Raw genomic sequence first — 15,803 nt, 5'->3', positions numbered from 1 at the left:
AGTTAAAATTAAATATTTGAGTGAAAAAAAAGTGGAACATTAAGCATTCATCTGTGCATCAATGTTTTATATTGAAAATTTATGTAATATAATTCATTTGATATTTGTAAATATTTTTATATAAAAATATTAAGATTTTTTCAGAAATATCAATAAATTTCCAGTAAAATATAATTAACGGTGCAATATTAACTATCTTAATAAAAGATAGACATTTACCTTGACAAAGAAAACATTTACTTTTACAATAAAATAAACGAAGGAAAGGCATTTGCTTAAAAAAAGGTAAGGAGAAGGTATTATTGTTTTCATTCATTTATTTTTAATAAATTAAATTGGATGGAAAAGCATTTTTAAACAATAATTGTTAGTAAAATATTTATATTTTAAATGAGTAAAATATTTATATTTTAAACAATCATTTTTATAGAGTATAATTATTTTTAATGCATTTATTTTTTAATAAACTAATTGTTATTACTAAAATTAAATAATGTTTATATTGTGATTAACCCAATAATAAGAGGCAAACCCATTTTATTTAATCATGTGTAATTAATATATTGAAAATATGTTAAAATATGCTTTAAATTTTTAAATTTTTTATATTTTAAATTTGTTTTTTAAGAATTTATTTACTTATTTTTTGAAAATTTTAAAAATTAGGTCAAATTGTTAATATTGTTGAAATTATTCTATTGACATTTGAAATGAAAAAAATCTTTACTTAGCATTTATATAACAACTAAAAATGTTATAATGTATTTGAATTTAATAGAATAATTCTAATTTTTTTAATAATTGCATTTACAATTTTAAACATGAAAAGAAAACCAGAAAGTTTAAATTCTTTAAAATAAAAGGAAATGGACTAAATTTTAAATGTACAAAAAGTGGAGGGACCTGATCACATTTTAACATTTATAATAATACTAACCGCAAGCCACAAAACAACCAGCTGAAAAGTGAAACCTTGGGAATCTCCTCCAATCTCTACCGTAAAGCTTGTAAAAAGCTTTGGAAAACCAGAATCAGCATTGGAAATCCTCCGGCCCTGAAAATGGACCCCAACCTGAAAAGCTACCCGCTCCTCTCCTATGTTTTGTCCCGCCTTCCTTCCATCTCATCCAGGCTCCAGTCCTCACCCTCCTCTGATACCCCCTTCGACCTCGAACAACCACCGCCTATCGACGCCGCCTCTTCCTCCACTGCTCCGCCACCAATAGTCGACCAGATGCCCCACCTTTCCCATCCCAAAGTCCTCGCTTCCATGACCCATGCCATCTACGACGTCGCCCAAACCCGCTCTGTCCTCCAAACCCTCGGCCCCCGACCCGACCACGAGTCCGTCGACATGGCTCACCACAAGCTCGCCGAGATCGATTCCAACCTCTCCAAATCCCTGGAAGAACTCGTCCTCTCTCCTCGACCCGAGGGTGTGGATCAAGCCGAATGGCGTGCCAACTTGGCCGACAAAGAGCAACAGATTCGACAACAAGCTGAGCAGGAAAAATCTATGTACAAGTCGATACTGCAATTGGACGAAATGCACGAGGCGTACGGGAAGCTCGTGAAGCAAGCCGAGGAGAGGTTGGTTAAGATTTATGAGAAGGCGGGAGAAGTGGCGGACGATTCGGAGCCAGTTGAGGAGACCAATCCGGAGGTTGTTGGGATACTGGAGGAAGCGCAAGGCAAAGGATTGGAAAGGGTTGATTTGTGTGGAAGGAAGCTCAGGTATTTGCCCGAAGCCTTTGGGAAGATTAGCGGCTTGCTTTCCCTTAATCTTTCCGGTAATCAGCTTGAGGTATGTTTTCTCTTAATCTTGCTGTTGCAATCATAGTTTTTTGAATTTAGAAAGTGATTGGATAAGGCTGTGGATGAATTGAAGAGTGAACCCAAAAGTAACATAATCAGCATCACAATCAGTCATTTTTAGATATTTGTTTTCACTTAGAAGGAAACAAAGTTGATAACATTGTTTTTAAGGAATGGCCATAACATGTCAGCTCCTGGTACTAACATATGTTGTTGTTGATGCTGTGAATAGGTTGCATCCTGGCATAAGTGTTATATCGCCTTCTATTTCTCATGATATATACACTTTAGTTCATGTCCCTTGTAAAAAATCATCTGGACTTGTGAATTCAGTATTCTTAGGAAACAATCCTACACTTTTATGTTTTGACAATTAGTCTGTAGACATTAGAGATGAAACTTTGAACTCGACTCAAACTGGGTTCTAAGTCTGTTGGCTTCATGTTCCAGGTTCTAACCCTTTTTGTAAACCTTTGTTACCTAGAACACTGATCGGTTGGGTATGAGAAATGAAAACTAAAACACAATGTGCTGCTTTTATAAAACGTAATTCGACAGGGGTAGCCTTCTCCGGTTTGTTTAGCAGGAATGAAATACAATTAATTGTAAGATGAAACATTTTTTTGGATCTTATATATATAGTTTTTGTGCTTATATAAACATGTAATTGTAAGTAAATAAATTCCGAAGTTTTTGAATTGTTTGTTTTACTCAATAATTATGTAATAAACTATAAGCTAATGGGATCGTTAGTTTTGCTGAATTAGATCACTCGTGTTCCCCAGTAGGGAATGTATGTACCAACTCGAAAATCGTTGGGTAGATAGTGATTTTTGGTGACAGAGGTGTAAGCTCTCTTCCCGTTCCCCCATAGTGGAATTTGTATGCTTGTTTCATTACCAAAAAAAGAAAGAAAACTTAATTCAGACATGTTTGTCAGATAAAAATTAACTTCAATGATGTGTAAGATTGTCTCTGTTTTCTTGTTTCTGTAATTAAAAGTGATAAGTTAGCAATTTACTGGTGCTTGTATAGGCTTATTAAATCTGGATCTTGAGCCTTTTAAGATTTTGTCTTTCATCTGACTATACCTGCATGTTGATACAGGTTATTCCTGACTCACTTGCTGGATTAGAAAAACTCGAGGAGCTAAATGTTTCCTCGAATCTTCTGGAATCTCTTCCAGACTCTATTGGATTGCTTCAGAACTTGAAAATCTTGGATGTCTCGGGAAATAAACTGAATGCCTTACCTGATTCCATTTGTTACTGCAGGTAATTTTAGTTTTATTATTATAAAAAAAAAATTGTTTTTGGTCATTATTCGTCCTAAAATATGATTTTCATCAATTCAGGTCTTTGGTGGAGTTGGATGTGAGCTTTAACTCCCTGGCATACTTGCCAACTAATCTTGGGAATGAATTAGGAAATCTAGAAAGGCTTTCAATTTATTTGAACAAGCTCCGATACCTACCAAATTCTATTTGTAAGATGAGGTCATTGCGTTTTCTGGATGTCCACTTCAATGAACTTCGTGGACTTCCGAATGAAATTGGGAGATTGACAAATCTCGAGGTCCTCAATGTGTGCAGCAATTTCTCTGATCTAACAGAACTTCCTGAGACGCTTGGTGACTTAACCAACCTTAAAGAGCTTGATCTCAGTAACAACCAAATCCAGGCTCTTCCTGATACATTTGGCAGGCTTGACAACCTGAAGAAACTGAATTTGGAACAAAATCCTCTTGTCATTCCTCCTCTGGAAGTAGTAGAGCAAGGGGTTGATGCAGTGAAGCTTTTCATGGCAAAGAGGTGGGCCGACAAACTTGCGGAGGAAGAAAGAAAGAGCATGATAGAAGTAAATGAAGAGGAAGAGAATGGGTGGTTGACACGCAGTACAACTTGGTTGAAGCGCTCTGTTTCAGTGGTTGGTGAGACTGTATCAGGGTACCTTGGAACTGCTGGTCCTACGGACCCTATTCTGGACGAGGAGCGATGATTTTACTCTCACCTTCACTTTTGCTGCCAATTTCAATTATTCAAGTTTTCCTCAGCTTTTCTCGAAGCTTCATTTCCATGGTTGAAAAGCTAACAAATTTTCTACCTCTTCTGATTGAGATTCTCGATTGCAGGAAAATAAATTGGGAAGAAACCTTGTTATTTATTTATAATATTTATTTCCATCATCATTAGTGTGTATGCTTTGTAGTACGCACTGGCCTAAATGGCACCCCATAAATTTTGGATCCCCTTTGCATTTAGTAATTTTTATATCAGAATTTGGCTACAGACGGGCACGTTCATTTATGATTTTTTATTTTATTTTATTGGTTGTGGATGTTTATAGATGATGTGATATCGTGTTATACATATATATATATATTAAAATAGTACGGGTGAGGTTGTGCTACAACTCTAAACTTGGTTGGATTGGGATAACATTGACATTCATGCATACATGCAAATTAAGACAAAAATAGGGGAGCTGAGGAGAGGCAATCCTTAGAAAGAAAACAATTGGACTGTTCTGTTCAATCCTTAGAAATAAAATGCTTATTCTTAACGCCATCTCCTGTACTGTTCTGTTCTGTTCTGTCCTGTCCTGTCAGTTACAATTGGACCCACTCTCTTCCACGCCAAGATTGTAACGTCCACCTCCCCTTTGTCACCGGCGTGCCCACTGCCAACTAACCTGTATACAATTTTCTTTTTCTCTTAAAAAGCCCCCTTGAAATGATTAGTTATATATAATCAACAAAAATATATATATATATGAATTATGGTATGCTTAGTTATAATCATGTGAATCACATATAAATACCATTGGCATTGAACAGAGTGCATGTATCTTTAAGGTCATCGGCAACACAATTTGTAAACTTAAGTGGATTTTTTCAGCAAAACATGAAAATTAAGAAGCCAATATTACTTTTCACTGTCTGTGTTTTCTTTTTCTTAATTTGTGGATATAGTGGGAATATCAAAACAAAAGAATGCCCCCCACAATTTGAGTCATGAGTAAAAGAGTAACGTGCACATGCGTGTGCATGCGGGAATCTAAGATTAGCCTTTCTACATACGTCTACACTAAGCTTCCTCAACTCTACAGCACAGCAGTGGTGCTGTTGCACGGCAAATCATATTTCAGGCCTCGCCCACTCACCTCAAAAGCTTTACCTCCCCCCCCCCTTTACCTATCCCTATTTATACTTTTCTCTGGTTTCTTCATCATCATCATCTTAATCATACTTTCTAGCATGTAAACTCCCTATAATCAAATGGGTGTTTTTCACTTCTCATCATCATTCTTGCGGGTTGCATCCATGCAGGATTTCAGGTTAAGTTTCTGTTTCGTTTATAAGAACGAGAGCCAACTGTTTGTTCAGTGAAGAAGGTTGCAATATTTGTTTGAACATGGAATATTGGTGATCAATATCATTCATCCATGCAAAGGGGAATCAAGCACTCCTGGTCCGACCCACATGTATTAAATAATTGATTATCTGTTTTTATCCCTCTCTCTAATGAGTTCACAGTTTATCCTCCTCTACCTACCCATCCTGCCTTTCTTTTATTATATTCTTTGTCCAATTTACCATGTTTTATTAGCATAAAGAATGTAAGAAATGTGTGGAAAGTGGTTAATGTAATAAAACTTGCATTATATTTCATTAATTCAGTGTGCACAAGCTTTTTCTTAGGTTATGCAATAAAAAGCTGAATGAACCAAATAATTATCCTATCTTTATGGCACACCTAAAACTCAATGTTTTGTCCTAATATAACATTCATTAGGTTGGTTTACCATGTTTTAGTTTAATTCAGGAGGAGGACTGCATTATTATTTCTTATCTTACTATTTATTTTATATCTCTGGGATTTCTGCAATTGTAAAATCATAATGATGTTTGTATTTTCTGTAGATAACCATTGTTTGTCCATGCTCGTAAATAATAAGGTTTATTGGTGTAATAATGAAAGAATTTGATCCTACTTTCCCTCTTTCTCATTTGAAGTTCATATGGTACCACCAATATTTATATTACATTATAGATATCTCAACTTCTAAAGAATTCTACTTATTTATGTTATATGGAATAATTAATAAAAATAATAATTATATACCTTGCTTCCTTTAAACAAAAAAATGGTCACAGACAACCTAATGAATCGATGCATGCACGTAATAATGGGAATGAAAGAGAATTCTTTTAATATATATTTATAATCCTTAATTAACCTTTGAGATTTTTATTATTTTAATATTTTATATATTTATAATTTTAAAGAATTAAATTAAATTTTTATCATTTTTAAATGAATTAAAGTGTAACTAATTTAAAATTTTAAAAATTTTAATAGACTTCCATTTTTGCCTACCTCCCTGCTCAACACTTTTCTTTAAACAAGGGTATGGATAGTGTTTTGACGAGGAACGAAAGGATTCAAAATTGGTTTGTGCAGATTACATCATTATTTATATGTAAAGATTGTCTGACTACATCTATGATGAAGTGATAATTTTGTCTTTTTCAAAAAATGATTCTTAATTATATGTAGTCCTTAACCAATCGAGTGTAATAATTTGCAAAAAAAATTCTTTATTATTTATTTTTTAGGAATGAGCCAAGAAGATAGAATTAAGGATGAAAATCCGACCAACAAATTCAAAAGTCACTGCTCCTCTGTATTTATTTTTTAATTGTGAATTTGATTCAAAATGATTTTTATAAATAAAACCAGCTCACTATTGCAATAATTTTGTAAGGCCTGGCTTGAGTTAGAGGTGGTTATTGCGAGTTTGGATTCGGGAAGGGCTCAATAAAAAATTTAGGTATGTTCGTTAGGTTTAGGTCCGGCTAAAAAATAGGTTTAAAATTTTGTCAAAGCCCGGTCTGGATAAAAATACTAAAATTTGAACTCAGTCCGTAGGTATTTTTTTATATTTTTATTTATTTTTTAAATATATATTATATAAAAAATACTAAAAACATTAAAATAAATATTTTTCAACAAATTGAAAATAAATTTTAAAAAATATGTATACTTAAATAACAGTAAACTAGATATAACTTAACAAGCAAATGCCTCTAAAATAATAACAAATTTAACAATAAAACAAATGTTATACAATATCCATACCAACATTGCAACTCCATTCGCGGCAGAAGCACATGCAGGGTTACAAGCTTTAGAGTTAGGAAGATCTATGGGGCTTAAAGATTTACAAATAATGGGAGATTCGAAAATGATTATCAAAAAGTGTCAAAGTTCAGAACAAGACAGATCGGTCATCGGAGCAATCATCAAAGATATTCAAGAGATTAAAACCAATTTTAATAGTATCTGTTTTTGTTATATTCCGAGAACTGATAATATTTTTGCCCATTTGGTTGCAATAGAAGCTTTAAAGAAGGGAGAAGAACATTACCTGGCTGGGGCGATTCCGAATACCGTCCAACAAGCAGCGGAGAGGATAAATCCAAGATATTAAGATTAAGAGCAAAGAGGTGACTGTTGGAAGGAGTAGCAAACGGCAAAAAGATTTGGGGAAATCTGCTACTATTAATGGCTGGATCGGTGATGGGAAATGAAAAGATAATGGAGGCCAGCTGTTTCTGATCAACTGAGATTTCTAGAAGCATTATTTTCTTTATTTGTATTTTCTTATTTTATTAGGGTCATTTCTTTTTTCAGTTTATTTTTTTGAATTATGGGCCAATACGTTGGAGGCCTGTTCTATTTTTATTAGTTTTGTTTTAGGTCTGCTTAACTGGACTACTAAGCCTATTTGGCTCTTTTATTATATCTCAGTTGCAATTTAAAAAAAAAAACAATAACAATAAAATAGTAGTAATATAATAGTAAAATGGTAGTAAAATAGGGAGAAAATAACAAGAAAATAATACTAAAACAAAAAAAAAAACATTTTTTTTATCCTTTTGTGAATTCGGGCTGGGCCGAGCTTGGACCAAAAATGTCTTACCCAAGGCTTGACCCGTTTTCTAAACGGGTCTTTTTTTTTGCACAAGCCCATTTTTCGGCATATATTTTTTTTCAAATCCTCTCAATTTTCGAGCAGGCCTTCGAGTCGGACCCGGTGGCTCAACCCATGGGTAGGTCTAACTTGAGTAATGAGATCAACGTTTCTTCTTTTAGAAACCTTAATTTTCATGTCTACTCATGCCAAAAGAAAGAAGCAAAAACAATTTAGAAGCAGATTATATTATTAAGATGACTTTTGACAAGAATGAGACTGTTCAGTTAATTGAAGAAACTCCTTTAGATTTGATTAGGCTTATGTAATAACTTCGTTTTGTTTTCACCAAAAATAAAACAAAAACAAAAATTTTCATATATTAAAGAAGGTGATTCATACAAAAAAAAAAAAGGCATTAGCTACATTCACTTAGGGTGTACATTTTTTTTTAAAATTTAAAAAATTAAAGTGAACTGAAATGAAAATTCGATTTTTTTTCAGTTTTTTTATTTAACCGATTTTAAAGTTCAGTTTAATTAGTTTATTCGATTGATTTTCTGTTTTTATATTTTTAAATCTAATAAATCGATTAAAATTTTAGCTATTAAACCCATAAGACCATAACTTATTTATATACTTAAATCCAAATTTAAATCTTAAGCTTAAATATACATTAAAATTTAATATTCTTAAAAGCCGAAACCCATTAAAACTTTACAACTCAATACCCAATTAAATTTAAAACCCAATTTGAAATGATAATTTTTTTATGATATTCATTTTATCAATATAAAAAACTTAAAAGCTAAACACATTAAGGTTAAAAAATACCATGAAAAGGTGTTTTTTTAATAGTATTTACCGTTATTGTCAAAAATTGCTTATGAGAATATAAAATATCTATTTTAAACATAAAGTTATAAAATAAAATATTTAATGAGGGGATAAAAATATAAATTCATTAAAAAATATTTTCCAAAAGCTAAAAATTTTGGCTTGAGTTAAAATCCAAGTTTAAAATCAATATTTGATTTGAAAAACTTCGAGCTTTATCAATTTTTTATTATTATTTGAAATCATGGTTTCAAATGCTCAGTTCAAGTCATCTATTCTATGACTTTTTCCCTAAAAAATAATTTAAAAGTGATACGATAAAAATTCTAAAGAAACAGAAGGGATACCATAAAAAATCTAAAAGGACTAAAATTAAAGTGGAAGAAAGAAGCCAATTATGTGAAAAGAAATTTAAAGGAAATAAAATACGTACCTCAATTAGAAAATATTTTTTGTCCAACTCAAACAACATAAAAAAAAAACTTAAAAACCAAATTAAATCGAATTAAAAATATTCGATTTACAATTTTACATGAATAATTCTATTTATTCGATTTTCGATATAAAAAACCATACCAACTGAATGCATACCCCTACATTCACCGAAGGTTGTCTCTAGAATTTTTTTTGAGAATAATTATTTCCCTTTCGTATGCAAAACAATTAAGAAATATAATTTTCAAAGTACAATGTTTTTACTTGAACTGAACAATTTGTATGTTGCACTCTTTGAATTGTTGTAAACTAGAATGATGCATAGACAAGCTCAGGAAAAAAATATTTTGTAGCGATATTTTCACTTACAATTTGGATGGAATGAGTTCTCTAATTCAATTCCATTATTTTATTTGATTTTTAGTTTTTATAATCTTATTTATTTAATTAATTTTCATATATAATATTTTAAATATAAATATAAATATTTGTTTATTTATATTTATATTTGTTCATTAACGTATTTTGTCCAACAATTTTAAGACATATTTTATTATTTTACAATTCTTTAATCCGAGATGAATGAGAGACCAAGGCGAAAAGAAAAAAATTGTTGTATTTTATTTGAGAATAAAAAATTAAAATTGAATAAAATCTGTTTTGGAATTTATTCATACCGTTTAATAGATTTTTTTCCTTTTTGATTTTGTTTCCAAACGAGAATTAAAATTAAATAAAATCTATTTAGGAATTTATTTTCGTTGTTTAACCGATTTTATTCCATTTTGATTTTGTTTTTAAACGAGAATTTTTACTTTTTTCAAATGAGAAACAAAATCAAAATCAAATAAAATCTGTTAAATGGCGGGAATAAATTTCAAAATAAATTTTATTTAATTTTTAATTCTCATTCGAAAACAAAATCAAAATGGAATAAAATCTGTTAAGCGTCATGAATAAATTCCCAAATAGAATTATTTAATTTTAATTCTGAATTGGAAACAAAATCAAAATAGAATAAAATATATTAAACGACGGGAATAAATCCTGAAACAAATTTTATTCAATTTTAATTTTTTATTCTCAAATAAAATACAACAATTTTTTTTTCTTTTCGTCTTGGTGTCTAGTTTGTCTAAAATTAGAGAATTGTAAAATAATAAAATCTGTCTTAAGATTGTTGGACAAAACACGTTAGCGAACAAATATAAATATAAATATAAATATAAATATAAATATAAATATAAATAAATATTTATATAAAAATAAAATAAATATTTATATTTAAAATATCAAATATGAAAAATCAATTAAATAAATAAGATTGAAAACCAGAAATCGAATAAAATAATTGAGTTTTACTAGATATTAAGACATGTTTTACATAGTTTCCTTAAGATAGATTTGACTGCTCTTATGATACTTGGAGAAACGTTGGTCGACTATCTCTTAGGATACAACAACAAGATAATCGAAGCAATAACACTTCTGCAGTGATCAACAAACAGACCTTACTTTATTGTATCACTGCAACGTTGGAAAATATGGAGAGGAAAAAAGAGAAGAATTTTCAAGAGTAAAATAAATTTGTTGTGTGTGTAAAAAATTCTGAAGAATTCTTTAAGCTTTTATAGACATTCAATATGGTGGAATTTTGAAAAATTCCATGAATAAAGATACAAAATTTACATTTAATGAGCATTTAAAATTAATTTGAATAAAATCAAATCAAATTCATTGGAATCAAATAAAATCAAGATATATGTACTTTTAAAATAAATTATGTATATTTGTTGAGAAAAAAAATAAATTTTGTGTTGGGCTAAAATATTCGTAGGCTCATTTTGAGCCCAACATTTCATGTCGTATAAGTGTCCCCAATCCCAATGGATTTAGATTTGCACCCCCATCTTGGGTGCGAGGCAAGATTTCAAATTTAATCATTAAATCATTTTTCAAGTGGGTTTTCATATATAGACAAATCTTACACTTATATTTAACCAATGTGGGATCTAAACTTCTCTTTTCCTCAACAAATACTCACAAGTAACTTACTTTGAGTATTAATTTCTCATTCATCACTCAACTATTTTGAGCATATGATATACAGTTGTAAAAGCCTCATGGAGTAGAATATAAAACCGTAATTTTATGATTCAACTCTCTACCTTACCAATCGATAATATATTTCAAAATTTCTAAAAATTATAAAATTTCCAACAATTTTCTAGTAAATTATTGTTTTTTTATCAATTTTTTGTTAAAGATTGAAATGCTTGTTTAGACGCATTTACCTACATTAATTTACAAATCAAATATCGTAACATATAAAACACTCGATTCTTGTGTTGCTTGCGTTGATTATTGGGTTTGGTGGGTAATTCCAGTTTTGATAAAGTAGTTAGTTCCGTTTCGTGATCAAATATTAGACGTTGTAGGAATAAAATAGCATCTTATTTGCGTAATTTCTATTCATAATTATATTCATATTATGATCTAAGAATGAGTCAAGTTGTTAGTTAGAAGACGAATCCCGAAATCTCAAATCATTCTTCCTCGAAAAAGAAACGAGGGAGGGAGTGAGGCATCAATCAATTTTCAAACAAACAAGGGGAATTTGATTCGTTCGCCAGGCCCCCATATCAAGACAACACACTGCACTATTCACTCTCTCATTACTACAATTGCTGCCTCGCCGCTTAGCGTTCCTCCGCACGACACATCTCACATGGTGCACGTTATTTGTTCGACATAATGTCTCCATAGCAGTAACAACCCCCCAAACCCCACCTCATCTTCATTCCTCAAAACTTTTATTATACCTGAATAAACAACGAATAAGAGAGAAATAGCAACTAAAGACGAAGACCAAGTCTGACAGAGATGTGGAGGCGCGTGGCTTTGCTTTCTTCCTCCATCTCATCCTCCTTTCTTGCCCAGGTTCCGATTCTCTTCTACCTCTTCTCAATTGAAAATCAATGCAAATTAATAAAAAAAAGGGTCTTCATTTATCTCTCTTCTGTTCTTCTCTTCTTTTTAGTTTACTTTTTCTGTTATTCATCACTTTTAGCACTCGTTTTCTTGTTTCTGTTTTATAGACAGCGTCTAGGCTCAACACTTGGGAATCATTAACAACAGGGATCGCCCAACAGGTATTGTAATCCAATTGTCAAAATGAAGAACATTTCTTGTTGCATTTGGACTTGTGTTAGACTTGGACAGATTGAATCTTCAAAACTGACTGATTCTTCGCCCAAAAAAAGGCCCTCGTTTATGGGTTGACTTTTAAGAGTGTGCTGTTATTTTTACTTTCCTTTTCTTATGTGGGTATTGCCTAGGAGGGAAAATGTAGATTCTAGTTAATTTTGCAACTTACTTTGAGACACCTTGTTTGAGTTTGGACAGATCAATTCAACATAAATATGTTAGATGGAGATGGTGCCAAAGCATTTAAAATGTATCCTGTTATCAGTCATGTATCAATTTGACCACCTTTGGTTTGGTATGAATAATTTAGGATTTAGTATATTGATCCTATAGCCCCAGGATTTCGACTTATTCACTTATTTCATGTTAATCCTTGTGCTACTGTGATTGTTTGTCAGATAAGTTTTGTCTGTTTCAAATTCATTTACATTTTAATTCTTTTTACTTTTGTTGGTTTTGTTAATTTTTTGATGCTTACTTGCTTACAGCACAGTAAATATTCCGTGATATATTCTTAAAATGAGTTTTTTTTTTTTTGTTCATCATTATCTGCATGCAGGCAAAAGGTGTAATAGCCCCCAAAGAGAAAACTCCATTCATAACTTTTGTCCTAGGTAAATCTTGCGCATTGCTAGCATGAATGAGTAATGCTCCGTTCTTACTTTATATGGTATCATGCAAAATCACACTTATTTGCTATGCTTTGTGTTGGCTTTGGAATTCTTTGAGCTTGGGAAGTTTTGCACAATTTTAAACCTTATTTTCTCCTTAAGTTCATTTCTCTTTTTTTGATATATTTATATTTTAAATTCTATTTTCAAGAAGAAAACAAAATTAAAGATGCAAATTGCACATCCAGCATGCTTGATTTTTTGCCTAACCAAAGGAATGGTTGCTTCTGACCCAACTTGAATCTTTTGGCTTTCTGAGTGCAGCAAAACATCATGGGTTACATAGTTCACAATATAATTGTATTATTTGGTTAATTATATTAGATGTCACTTGCCATTTATTGTATGGTTAGTATGCAAATGATACTTGAGGTTATTTATTGATATACCACTGCTGTAAATCTTTTGATAGATCAACATTTATCTTTTATTGCATTAAAGGGAACGGTGATGTCAAAAACTATATCCTGTATAAATGTTTGGACAGATTTTTGCACCCTACTTTCACATGGAAACCATTTGTGACACCAGGCTTTGATACAGTATGTGCGATACTGCTTTTTTGAAGTGTTCAAATAGACATCTTTTGTTTAGTAAACTTTTCATCTGGAGCTTACATTTATTCAGAGTTTTCCACCTGCCTTTCAATTTTCAGGTGGCCCTGGTAGTGGAAAAGGGACTCAGTGTATAAAGATAGTTGAGACATTTGGATTCGCACATTTGAGTGCAGGAGATTTGTTGAGAAGGGAAATAGCTTCTAAGAGTGCAGATGGGTAATGATTTCTCATCATTGTTTACAAATCATATTGCCAAGTGACTAAGCAATCCTTATCCTCTAATGATATATCTTTGATTCCAGTGCCATGATTCTTAACACAATTAAAGAAGGAAAAATTGTCCCGTCACAGGTGACAGTCAAACTGATACAAAAGGAGATGGAATTAAGTGACAATCACAAATTTCTCATTGATGGCTTCCCACGTACTGAGGAGAACCGAGTATCATTTGAACAAATTGTGAGCTTTTTTTTTCCCTTCGTTTTTCCCCTAATGGGTTTTTTGTGTGTGTGTGTGTGTGTGTGTGAGAACTGTAAATAAATTTGACTATTTGCCTTCCAAAGCTGTTAATTATGTGTTTCCTAAAGTTGTTTGCTTGTTGGGTTGAAAAAACTCTCTGTAAAAGTGATGACATATGTGTGAATATTTGAAGAAAAGACCTTTTTATCATTAATATAGCTTTCTGAATGGCAATCTCAGATTGGTGTAGAGCCAAATGTTGTACTTTTCTTTGATTGCCCAGAAGAAGAAATGGTGAAACGTGTGCTGAATCGTAATGAGGTACATGTTGATAACTTTTTGGCTTAATTTGAATCACATTAAACCTGTTTTTTGAAGTATGATGTTTTCTTATTGCAGGGTCGAGTTGATGACAACTTAGAAACAATCAAAAAACGTCTTACAGTTTTTCAGGCATTGAGTCTTCCAGTTATTAACTACTACTCTGAGAAAGGAAAGCTCTATACGGTAGATATATAAAATTGTCTCCTTTGGGGCTTTATGTTTTTCCCTTTCTAATTTGTGGCAGCTTACATAGCATATTGGTTATAGTAAATGAAGCAAATACTTGCAGATCAAGGCAATAGGAACAGAAGATGAAATATTTGAACAAGTTCGTCCAATCTTTGCCGCGTTTGAGGTATGTTCTGTGAGTGCAATGATCCTTTCTATCCAGCTTTGCTGTTTTTTTTTGTTACATTTTGAATCAGAAAACATGACTACTGCATTGTTTTTATTGAACCTTTTTGGCATTTTTGTTATGTTTCTTATCTAGAACAAGATCATGCTTCTTGTGAACTTTATTGAATATATAATTACTTGTAACAATAGAAAAGGCCATCCCTTTAAATACCCGGTGGAACTGGAACATTTCTGCCCTGGTGGTAGTGATAGATATGAGCTAGAGGGAGAATAGTCGCAAGAACAACATTAGTGTCCTCCAGCAATTGTAATGTCTATACCAATATGCAGTACATAGGTTTGGGTTTTGAAATGATTTGTTGATTTCTTATTTGATTTTATTTTTTGTTGCAGCAGACTGTTGGGTAAGATTCTTGTGAAACAAGAGCATCACAAAAACAGGAGTATCCTTTTTACCTTGTTTTTAGGGCAAAGTCAAGGCCAGCTGAGGGTCACAGGACCTTCAAAAGTTTCTAGCAAGATGAGGAAATGAAAAGAAAAGAAGGATGTAAATCTGGTTGAGGTAAAAAAAGGAGGGTGCCCATGATGTACTAAAATAATGTCTTGAAAACAGATGCTTTTCATTACTTTCATATATACATGATAGTTTGAACGATTGCTACCTTAAAGCTCAGTTTACTTAAATAACATGCAAATAAATATATGAGCTTCAATACTTATTGAAGCTTTCAAGTGCAGAATAAATCAAACCCCCTCTTGCGGTAGTCTATCTCAATTAGGTTTTCAAAGTTGTTCTACGATTTAAAAATGGCTTTATTCATGATTTCAAGAGGCTCTTGAAATGTAGTTGTTTTTTCACGTTGGAATGTAAACTTTTCGTTTTCCACTTTAGTACCTGAATTATAATTTTCCTCCTATTTTACTCTAAAAGTTATTAACGTGGACGTAAGTCATGTTTTTATTGCCAACTTTGTTTTTTTTTGGGTAAATTGGGATGAAAATGATGGTTCAATTGTGAAAGTGGACAAAACAAAGTTTAAGTACCAATATAAAGAAAATGTATAATTCAGGGTCCAAATTGTAAATAAAGACTTTAAAAACCACTGCATGCGTAAAAATTCTTATCGGGACTTTGGGTGTTGCCAATAACGGTCTTCGTTCTCTGA

At 31.8% G+C, this 15,803-nt stretch overlaps 3 protein-coding genes across 13 annotated transcripts; 2 read left to right on the top strand and 1 right to left on the bottom strand.

Moving 5' to 3' along the window:
* Positions 1–913: 913 nt before the first annotated feature.
* Positions 914–4,100, top strand: LOC107946854 (plant intracellular Ras-group-related LRR protein 9; the record flags this gene model as incomplete). Its single annotated transcript, XM_016881342.2, has 3 exons — positions 914–1,804; positions 2,923–3,089; positions 3,170–4,100. Coding segments are annotated over 3 exons (1,701 nt in total), but the record flags the coding sequence as incomplete, so codon positions are not given.
* A 115-nt stretch (positions 4,101–4,215) lies between these two features.
* On the bottom strand, positions 4,216–7,703 carry LOC107946855 (uncharacterized). 2 transcript variants are annotated; one of them, XR_001697015.2, is made up of 2 exons: positions 7,245–7,703; positions 4,216–4,505 (listed from the first exon to the last, which is right to left on the bottom strand). XR_001697015.2 is itself a non-coding variant. In XM_016881343.2 (2 exons), exons 1-2 carry the CDS (start codon positions 7,456–7,458, stop codon positions 4,373–4,375), a joined length of 369 nt encoding a protein of 122 aa, XP_016736832.1. In that variant the 5' UTR covers positions 7,459–7,633; the 3' UTR covers positions 4,216–4,372. The 2 variants fall into 2 exon arrangements, 1 of the variants encoding a protein (XP_016736832.1); XM_016881343.2 differs by having other exon boundaries at positions 4,216–4,527; positions 7,245–7,633.
* Positions 7,704–11,396: 3,693 nt separating this feature from the next.
* On the top strand, positions 11,397–15,298 carry LOC107946852 (probable UMP-CMP kinase 2). 10 transcript variants are annotated; one of them, XM_016881341.2, is made up of 9 exons: positions 11,397–12,002; positions 12,161–12,214; positions 12,829–12,883; positions 13,596–13,713; positions 13,800–13,956; positions 14,197–14,277; positions 14,356–14,463; positions 14,570–14,635; positions 15,034–15,298. In XM_016881341.2, exons 1-9 carry the CDS (start codon positions 11,946–11,948, stop codon positions 15,043–15,045), a joined length of 708 nt encoding a protein of 235 aa, XP_016736830.1. In that variant the 5' UTR covers positions 11,397–11,945; the 3' UTR covers positions 15,046–15,298. The 10 variants fall into 10 exon arrangements, 6 of the variants coding, with proteins under 6 accessions (XP_016736830.1, XP_040963195.1, XP_016736829.1 ...); XM_041107261.1 differs by having other exon boundaries at positions 11,398–12,002; positions 15,031–15,298; XR_005921896.1 differs by having other exon boundaries at positions 11,424–12,002; positions 14,548–14,635; positions 15,031–15,069.
* Positions 15,299–15,803: the final 505 nt, after the last annotated feature.

This window comes from Gossypium hirsutum, chromosome D12 (assembly GCF_007990345.1).
Source record: "Gossypium hirsutum isolate 1008001.06 chromosome D12, Gossypium_hirsutum_v2.1, whole genome shotgun sequence".
Classification (NCBI taxonomy): domain Eukaryota; kingdom Viridiplantae; phylum Streptophyta; class Magnoliopsida; order Malvales; family Malvaceae; genus Gossypium; species Gossypium hirsutum.
The sequence above is the reverse complement of the archived record's forward strand: the minus strand, read 5'-3'. Positions and strand labels throughout refer to the sequence as shown.